The sequence below is a fragment of the Streptopelia decaocto genome (genome assembly GCF_964273445.1).
Source record: "Streptopelia decaocto genome assembly, chromosome: 3".
Classification (NCBI taxonomy): Eukaryota; Metazoa; Chordata; class Aves; order Columbiformes; family Columbidae; genus Streptopelia; species Streptopelia decaocto.
The window spans coordinates 57,156,750-57,167,193 of record NC_138656.1 but is presented as its reverse complement, the minus strand read 5'-3'; the positions used below and the strand labels follow the sequence as shown (position 1 = coordinate 57,167,193).

Genomic DNA, 10,444 nt, shown 5'->3' with positions numbered 1-10,444 from the left:
ATATGGTAAGGAACACAGAATTACAGTCCGAGCAGAGGCTAACTCTGCTGTTTCCAAATAAAGACTTCTTCTGTTTCCAAATAAAGACTTCTTCTGGGAACAAATACCATCTCAAACAAAACCATAAGAGATGCTGAAGCAATCCTAATTGTAACCAGCTCTTCCTGCATAGCTCTGGTTTCATTATGTAAACATATTCCAGTCAAAGCTTTACAAACTATGTCAACATGTCATAATTTCCCCCTCTTTCCCCAGGAAACTGTGCAAGGATAAGTGTACACATGTCCAAGAAATAGAGGATGTCATTTTATTGGAAGTCCACAGGTAATTGTATCACATTAGGGAGTGGAAGAATCTCATGGTATGGCACAACACAATACCTCACTCTAAACACTTAAACAGAAGGTTAAATGATATGCAACATGATCAAATCAGTAATTCTCCATCTTCTAGGCACCACTGATTAATTTAAAATAAACTTTTATAAGTTGAAAAAATAATATAGTCCATTAATTTGTTTGTTGCACTGTCTTTAAATGAAACAGCACTTTGAAAGTCACAAATAAAAAAGCAGCACTTTCTCTTAATACCAACACCACTGTAACACATACTGTAGCGTGGCATGCAAATCCATATCTGCAGTCTTTTTTTTAATATTAACAAATGGAATGATAATTTTCTATCTCAAATATTAGTAGCATAACATGTAAGTGCAGATCATTCTGGCCACAAGTGTGGTAAGCCTTAACAAGTGTGTATTACAAGAGCATAGAACACAGAGCATGACACTTACATCCAAGAATCTCTCTCTTTTGTATTGTACATGGTGTTTGTTACAGGCTGACTTCCAACTTGCTGTACCCAAGCTTCACGAAACAAGATTATTGACCATTTCTGGTTTTGCTTAAAAACAAAATGCAGTCACCATCAAAGCACAACCATTAACAACTTGGTCAAAAAATGCCATAGCTCCATTGAAAAAATAACTTGTCTTTTTAGTAGACTCCATTACGCGATAAAGTTTCCATTATAGGCATGTTATGAAGTCTTACAGTGGTACTGCAGTGTCATTCCTGTTAAGAGATTTGTATAGACACCAAGAAATGGTGCAATGTTCAAAAAAAGCTGTTCAAACTGAGCTAAGCTTCACAAGACCACGTACTGAGTCTTCATGCAATGAATCCTGGCTGGCTAGACTCAGGACGTGCATTGTATGGCTGTGTGCAATAGGGCTTCCACTTGGCAGCATCCCAGGGGGTGATGGAGCTTCTTCAGGGGTGAGAAACTGATGGCCTTCGTGTTCCTCTTTCAGTGGTATCATGTCTGTCAAACCTGTATCTGATGTGAGATTTGGCATAGAAGATGGTGGTGTTGGTTGCCCTAGCGTTAGAGTTGCACAAGGCCCACTGATAGAAGTCTTTCCTGGTAAAGGTAGCTCCTCACTAGTTATGCTTGGCTCACTCTGTAGTAGGGGGGTGGCAGCAGCCTGCAAAACGAATTTAGTGCTCTGAATGCACTGATCTTGGTCGCACTGTAGAATGGAAGGGTGTCAAAATCATATAAGGCAAACAAAACAGAGGAAAAAAAGGGAGAATATGGACAAAAAGGTATGGAAAATAATGGGATGTGAAGAGAAAAAAGAAAGCCATTAGTATCATTCCATGGTTAGCCACCCAAAAATCCCAATGCATGCTGCCCAGGCAAAAAAAAAAAAAAAAAAGAAAGAAAAAAAGCAGCATGCATAACTGAGCCAGTGCTTTGGATTACTATCAAGTAAATAATGATAAACATCTAGAGTGTTCACTTAAGGGTTTTGGTAATGCCTAAAATAGTATTTTGTGACTATTGTAATTCAAATACTTCGCTTATTCTTGTTTGAAGCCATTTGAAAAGCCTAGCTGCACAATCCATGGAAAACGAACTGCATCAGACACCTGAAAACCTCCCTGATTCCAAATGAGGTGAATCACTGCCACACTCCTTTTACCTGAGAGTAGCGAGCAGTTCAGAGAGAGGCCCAGAGGCATAACTTGAGCATCTTTCCGAGTTGAAAAATCCTAAGTGTGTCTTTTTTAATTGGTCCTCACATGTAGGAATTAAAGAGCTACAGAAGTTTTCCAGAACAAGAACTCCTTTAATGCAGGTGGTTTTATACAGATATAGTTGGCAATACAGCCTCTATGAGCAAAAATTTCCCTTCTCCCAGAGAATATACTACACTACACTCAGTACTCTAGAGGATGTATAGAAATTAGGCAGCACTGCAGATGCATTAATTTAATATCAAAATTTAATTATTTTTAGGCTTTTTCTTGATTAAGTTAATTTCAGCAATGTGAAGAATCAAGGTACCAAGCACAAGATTTCTGGCAAGCACTTTCACAATAACAAGCCAAATTCAGCATTGTATAAATCCAGTTAAGCTCAGTGAGTATTAACAGGAACACTTCTGGCTCTACATCATTCCTAAGAATGGTTTATGCAAAATTATCACTCATTCCTTGAAACAACAAGACAGGTAGGTGTTTCAATAACGTCCAGATAACCAAGTGGGTAGTATATCTACTGCCAAATTAAGTTTCTTTAATATGAACTGGTATGAGTTTTGAAAGCTTCCAATGACAATATATATTTAATTCACAGCCTGATCAGTTATCAGTCACCTGCAGATTTTAAAAATCCTGTTATATTCACAGTTGCCATACTATTGTTCTGCTGTGCAAGACAAACTCTCCAGTCAATGAATACAACTATAAATCCAATGCAGCAAAGAAAATTTGGAAGCAAGCAAGCAGAATAAAAAAATACATCCAGAGGCAAGACATGTCTATTCACTGTTGTTATTGCAAGGATTCTGTTAAAGCAATATGTTCTACACCAAATTATTGAAAGATATTACAAATCCAACTTCTGTTCAAGATATTCCCAGTCATAATCATTCCTACTAATATCACAGCAATTCCCTAAAATGCCCCTTCAAGCCACTGTGATTTACTTTATGAAAACTCACAGAAAGACTTTTGCTTCCTTTATTGTATGATGAAAAGTGTGACTATGAATGCTTCCTCTGATAATTTTCAGGTCCTCCAATTCCACCACTGAATAGCTCAATGATGAACGCACACACATTACATCCAGCAAGTGTGCAAGGAGACTATTTGGTCACAGTAGACAGGTGGTATTTTAAACAAAAAAAGTCATTTAGGACTCTCAGACGAACTACTTTTTGACATGCCGAAGTCCAATCCTAACTCAGTTACGTATTTTCCAACACTTATGCTTTCAGGAAGATAAATGCACTGACTTCCTCTTACGTAAATTGAGTTCATATATGTTGCAAGCCTTTTTCCCCAAACAATTGAAGTGGTCTCGTATCATTTCAGAGGGATTACTCACTGGTTTAAAGCCAAAACCTTGTGTAAGTACCCTACTAAGAAGAAAACTGTCAGCATCTTCCATAGTCAAGCTTTCAATTAGTAGTTCAGTGTGAATAACTCATTCTTGATTAAGATACTGTTATTCATACCCACTTATTTCAATTAAACTATAGCACTTCGACCCACCTTACTATGCAGACATTAAAAATCTGTTAACTGAATTTTCAAACTTTAAAAAGACCCACAAAATACATCTCTGAAAAGCAGTAGCCAAAGAATATGTTAAATAACCAAGGGATGCCTATAACCCCTGTGGTACATTGAAAACAAATAACAAAAGAAATCATTAACCTGTTCCAGGCAACACAAATACGCTGCTTTAAATTAGTTAAAGGTAAATTACTTGAACACATCGTATAGTCTGAATGCATTTTCTTCTTACTGAGCTCTAGTGCCTCTCAGCTGAATCAATATTGAAAAATATAAAGCAGCCTCATAAAGCTCCATTAAACAGAGCGCCATAAAATTTTTTCAGGTGCTGTATGTCTCTTCTTAATTTCCCATACATTTGTCACTTCCCTAAAGCCTTTCCTCTTATTCATTAATATTTCAGGGTTTTTTTGTTCTATTTAACAGTGATCAACTATAAATAACTTAGGAAAATGCAGGCTATAAACGGCTTTCAAAAGTGACTAGAGTGAGTTTTATACCAGTAAAGGTAGATGTGTTCAATGAAGTTCTCAAAAACATCTGATAAAAACAACACATACTATCCAGGTAGATTATTCTTGAGTCTAAACAGCAAACAGAAAACTAAAAGGAAATTAGATTTGTTTATAGGGCTGGCAGGGTGGTTTTTCCTTGATTCCATATCTCACTCTTAAGTAAATTAAATTTAGGGCCAAAAGCCTTAACAGCTATTAATCACATTAATTATTAAACACCAGTATTTCAAATGAAATAAAGAAGTCTATGATTGTAACAAAAAGGAAGCCAAGTACTGAAATCTAAGTAGTTAAAAATCTACTGTAGAAATTATTCCACCAGTATCTTCTTATTTCAGATTTACTGCTTTTATCTCCCACTTACACTGTCCACTGTTTCAGAGGAACAGCAGATTCTGAAGGTAAGATAAGTTTAATAAGTTCTACGAGTACAGAAGGTCAATTATAGATATGCACGGAAATTTTTAGCCAACTCTGTATTTATTTTCACATCAAAAGGCATAAATTAAAGAAAATTAGACAAGACCTAAAACTCTGTGTTTATTTCAGAAATAATAAATACAAGCAACTAAGGAAACAATATCTTAGATTTTTTTCTGAAGAAAATCTGTTTTTTTCTAAGCTACACAAAACATGCATGTTAACATAGTTGTACAGTTGTACATGGCAATATATTTTTCACATTTCTAATGCCAAAGCCAGAGATAATATAGCTTGAATTTAAAATTAACCTTGTTAAGGATTTACTAAACACTAGTAACATTAAGGAATTGTTAGTTCTCAGAAGGTGGGTAAAGAAAGGTGAATGAACTCAGCATCTCCTGAATAAAGTAGAAACAACAAAAATTTCGGAGGAGCCTGACAGCACTGAATGATAGTGCTATGAAGTAAGAGAAAGAACGCTGAAATACCATATTAGATGGATATGATATGTGGGTAAAAAGTGGAGGGATGAAGGTGTATAACTGTTCCCAACAGCTGTAGGATTTCACAGTCAAAATCATGGTGTTGCAGATACTGTGCAACAACTAAGCCACAAACCCCACCAAGTTAACGGCTCCACTAGCAAGTAGTTCAGTGCACCAGGAGCAGATGTAGCAAAAGAAACGCTTCTGAAGCCAAAGTGTAAACTAGACTTGTTCCAGGGATTTTACTACAGACTAGCTGCTGTTTGTTCTTACAGACTGAATGTCTGTGAATGGTTAGAGCATGTTGGGCGCATTCTGGGAGCACAAATTCTGAAAAGATATCTAGTTCATCTGCTCTGCAACGTGAACAACAATGCAGTAACTAGGCACAACTCAAATAATTGCTTCTAAAACATACCTCAATCCAAAGCAAAATGCTGAAGTTGATTTACTGCCTGTGCCCTTAATCCATTTTAACTGTGAAGTAAGACACTTTAATGAAAATCCTCTATCAACCTTGACTGTATTATCCTTGTATTATCATGGTAGAAATGTTTAATCCTCATGATGAGAATAAGAAAAGCAAAGGAGAAAGAAATCTAGGATGGTGAGAGTTGATATCCCCTGGATCACCTGGATTCCTGCTTTCCGGTTGGTGCTAGAAATACTGATGTGAACATTTGGGAGAGGACTTTGCTGCATGTCTCACTGGTAACAAATGTTGTGCATGCACTATTATGGTTCCTACAATTTTCAGTGGTACATATTAAGTAAGAAAACAAACACTAAGTTGATAATTGGTATCCAGGAAAGGGAGAACTGGAAATAAGGGAATTTGGCACATAAGGAACTACCTAAGTGCTGAGGAAGAGATGCCTAGAATGCAGGAGTACAAGCAAATTTCTTAAAAACAAATAAACCTGTCCTGAAACAGAGGCAAAATAGAAGTAAAATCTGTAACTTTATAAGGCATTAGAGAGATATCAAAGTAAAAATAAAGCAAGCTAATTCCTCTTTAAAAAGTGCATGGAGCAAGATGGATTCTGTATTCCTTCATAATGCATTTCTAAAGAATAAAACACCCTGTATCAAACCCCAAGAATCAACTCAGGCTTTTAAGAGAAAGCTAAGTACTACAGAAGTGCAGATCTAATAAATGGTAGCTGACAGGTTTATGGTGAAATGAGAACTTTTTTTCAGAATACAAAGAAAATAAACCTTAAAATGAAAGAATAAAATACAAAGAAAATTATTATTTCATTATGGGTCAAATACTGTGTCTCAAGCAAAAAAAATTCTTAAGAATGAGAACAGAGATACTTGGGCAAATTAATGAAAAGCTTCTAAAAATAATCAGCAATAAAATGCAATAGGGAAATAATTCAGAAATATCAAATCATTAGCTCCAAGTGACCATGCTTGTCACTTGGATAAGAATAATTAAGAAGCTGGCTAACAAATTTACCAGATTAATTTCAAATGGTATTGGCAAAGACAATAAAAACACCAGGGATGTACGAGGAAAAACAAGCAAAATAAGGTAGATACTAAGGAGAGAACAGCAGAAGGAGTTCTTTTATAAATATCTAGAAAAAAATGGTCATAGTATGGGTCTATGAAAAACTGATTATAGCAACGACCCTGATTTTGAGATTGTGACAAACTGAGTCACTATCACGAGTAGGGTAGTTCCTATATGAAATATTCGAAGTCTCAAAGGTAAAATTACCACAAAAGCTGTTAAGTACAAAAACAGTGCCACACAAATGGTATCCTGAAGAAGAGATAATGTATTGCACTTAAAACAAGTGTCTGGCAAGTTTAAACTCAGCCTGATTGGTTTGTTTTGTTTTTTTGATTGGTTTGTTTTGTTTTTAGCCAAGCTAAAAGATATATTAAACTAAATGAAAGCAGAATATAACGCTAAGCAACCTACAGAGAGATTTGAAGAATGAGCAGAGGCTAGTCAGCTGAGGCACAAGAATTCTATTTAGAAAGACACAAGCCACCAAGTAAAAAGACTGAAGAAAGGGGAGAGATGAAAGAGGGAAGGGAAGGAACAGGAGAAGCCAAGTGTGAGAGAAGATGCTTATTAAAATCTTAATTTAATATCAGTGCTCAGGAGCGACATTCTAGCATACCATATGGATTAAGTGGTATACAATCTAGAAAATAATATTCAAAGTAGAGATAAGAAGATGTAATGTATTCTGGAATAAAATCCAGGGAGACACACCACAATGGTGTACTGGAACACACTTCAGATTTCTAATACCTTATTTTCTGTACTCAAAAGAGTTAAACTTGCTAACCCAGTGTAATTATCTTTGATGACGTATAAATGGCTAAACCTCTCCCATTTAAAAAGTATTTAAGGACTAAGATCATGATCTACACATGCTCTTAAGTCAAGGAACTTCACTTTGCCTGTCCTTATCTGAAACCATAATAATACAAGCTGCAGTATCAGATACATTACTATCAGACTAGCCAGTTCTTTGTGGCCCACCTGCTTTGGCTCCAAGAAGGCGTTTTTCATTTTATGCCTCTGCCTTCTTTTCAGAGAGGTATGCAATCTTCCAAAAAGGAAGACTGAATCATATTTCAGATTCTGCCTAAACTTTGTCAGGGAGGACACAAAAGAAAAAGGAAACCTTTTATTCCACAAAGACTTTCTCTCTACTCTTTTGCTTCCACTGGTGTCTTGGGATAGAGCTAGTCTATTATTTAAAACATCAACCATCAAAGGAAATTTTGATGGCTGAATCTGAACTTCTAACAAGAGGTGTTCTAGAGAATCTTGCAGAGATTCCTCCTCTAAAAAACCAAACCAAAAACAACCAAACAGAAAATAATAATAAATTAATAATAATAATAATAATAAAAAACCCAACTGGATGCTGCTCCATGCCTTTTTATACTTCTTTCATAAAGTGTACTCCACTGACTTTCACTCAAGAAACTGCAGCAGTCTTTTTCAGGGGAGAACAAGTAGATAGCTAGTGCTCCCAGTGCTCCTGTTCCCAAACTTCTTCAGAAGAATCTAAGAGCATGTACTGGGAAGAAAGCTGAGAGAAACAGACACTGTAAAGCCTGGAAAAGTACTAAGGGTCACTTCTTCATGGGAAAAAGGTTTAAATAGAATGACGAAGTTTTACTTGATTATTTCTGTCTAAATTTAAATCAGAACAGGAAATCCAGTAACTGAACAGAAATGGCTGAAACAAACTTGCTAGCAGTAAGGTGGATTAGAAAAAAAAGTCTGTTACGTGGATGAGATTGAGATTTTAACTGTGAAATAGGGAAATCAGCTTTATTGTTTGCTGCTTTATGAGACAGGAGAGAGGGAACCTGAAAGTAGGTAGAGAATCTACTGAGAAGAGTAAAAATGCTGACCTTAGAACACAGAAAAAAGGAAATGTGAAACAAGAACAAATCAGAGGCAAAGTTACATGTCACTGCATTGCTGCCAGTAGGAAAAAAAAAAATATAATTTCTTATGCTTCAAACAACTCAGCAAAGAATGCAAGATCTTAAATAGGAAAGAGAAAATAGTGCTAGAGAGACTGGGAAACTAAGCAGGCCTTTAACAGTTTGCAGCAGAACTCAAGGGAGAAATTTTAATGCTGATAGCCAGCTGCCACTAGAAGCCAGTTGGTCTTGGATATAGACCAGGAATAATGCCCTGAGAAAAACAGCTCACAGTCTCAAAGATATTCCTCCATTTTTCAAGCCTTTTCTGAGAGATCATTTTCAGGAATGAAAGCTGCACATCTCAAGTGACTCTGACAACTGTTAAAGAACCCAAGCTTTTCCCAGCTTTAGTAGTGTGATGTTCTAGGATATAAGAAGTTCAAATCCTTGAAGAACTTGCATATTTACAGGTATTACACTCTAAAAATCATAACAGCTACCTGTTTGACCTAAACTAGTACCATAACAGATTTCTCCACTTCTAGAGACAAATTTAGTCAATTTGCTATCAAACTGGCAGAAGATTTTCTCATTACTATCCAGTAATAATCACAGTGTCTTCTTATAATGCAAGCATAATTCTTTCAATGTTAAGAGAATTTAATTATTGTGTGTTAATGATCCTCAAATAACAGAAGCCTTGACAGAGTCAGAAAGCTTGGGTAATCCATGAAAGACTTCAAGCTATTTCTAAGGTTTGCTTGCTCCTTTTTTTAACCTCCTTTTCTCTTTTCAGATTTAGATTTTTTTTTTTTTTTTTTTGAGTAAAATTTGCATGGAGCATCACCTTGTTCTGCACAACTACACCTCACAGAAGATTCAGAGTTAATACTGTGTTTCCTATACATTTTCTCATTAAGAAGACTAACAAATCTTTTATTTAATCCACATAAAAAAGAGTAAAAACAGCTTAGGAACTACAGCAAAATTTTTATACCAGTTTATCATTGACACTAAAACTAATCTGTCTGGGAAGAGTGACTCTCTTCTTCCTTTGTTCAAAAGAAAGGCTGAATTATGTCAGAAGGCCTTGTGGCCTCCTCTTTTTTGGCAAAGGGAGGATGTCCATAACAAATGGCTTTTTTGACAAAGTCTTAGAATCCACATAATGTGAAGATGTGTGGATAACAATTCAGAAATAGGCACATTTGTAAGATGCTTGCCTTTGGAAAAAGATCTCTTTCCAGTTATTCTCTTGTTCTTGGCATTGGAAATCCTATTTTCCATTATGATAGCCAATGCTACCAGCAAAAAAAACCCCAAACCAAAGTAAAAACTGTTGGCTGTAACAATCCAGTTGCCATTTTTTGTTCATCAGAAGTTCAGTATCCTCCTGCTCTTTCTTCAACACACTTCTACCCGAGAAACTCCCCTTTGTTCATCTTTACTTTTTAAAACACATTAGTCTATGCAGAACCGCAGTGTACAAGCAAAGAAGGAAACAGAGTATGAAGGAAGTGCCATACAAAATAACAGCTGGAAAATGACAAACCAGAGCAAGACCATGTTACTTGGATATTCCAGTTCAAAACACAGCAGATGTCAACAGTACAAGTCAAAATGCCAGTATATTCAACAAATCAAGTGTAGAAAACCTCTCTCTTTTTTTAGAATCCATAAGCAATAACTATTACACTGTGTGAAACACACATTAAAAAGGGCTTTGACTTTTTTTTTCTTTGCTGTTAATAAGCAAGTAATTCCACCCAGAGTGTCAGCTGTATCCAGTTAGTTATTACTTGATTAGTTCACATGAAAGTGGAGAAGGAAAACATTCACAGGAATCTTGATGAACAACACTATGGGATGATTCCTACCATGTTGCTCTGAGATTGTGTGGCCCCATACATAGTAATGCCATTTGATGGTCCTGCTAATTGTGGTGTATCTGGTTGTATAAATCCTCTTCTGTCAATTAAGCTGCAGAATAATAAAAATAAAGAAAAAATAGTTAAAGATA

The 10,444-nt window shown here is 35.9% G+C and overlaps 1 protein-coding gene across 4 annotated transcripts in view; it reads right to left on the bottom strand.

The window, feature by feature from the left end:
* Positions 1-293: 293 nt before the first annotated feature.
* ZDHHC14 (zDHHC palmitoyltransferase 14) overlaps positions 294-10,444 on the bottom strand; it is a 108,101-nt gene continuing 97,950 nt past the window's right edge. For 2 of the 4 annotated variants that reach the window (XM_082047810.1, XM_082047811.1), the window contains exons 8-9: positions 10,302-10,404; positions 294-1,531 (exon numbers count right to left, since the gene is read on the bottom strand). In XM_082047810.1, coding sequence (XP_081903936.1) covers positions 1,130-1,531; positions 10,302-10,404 — 505 coding nt within the window. In that variant the 3' untranslated portion in view covers positions 294-1,129. The remainder of the gene's footprint in view (positions 1,532-10,301; positions 10,405-10,444) is intronic. The other 2 variants (XM_082047812.1, XM_082047813.1) reach the window with 1 other exon arrangement.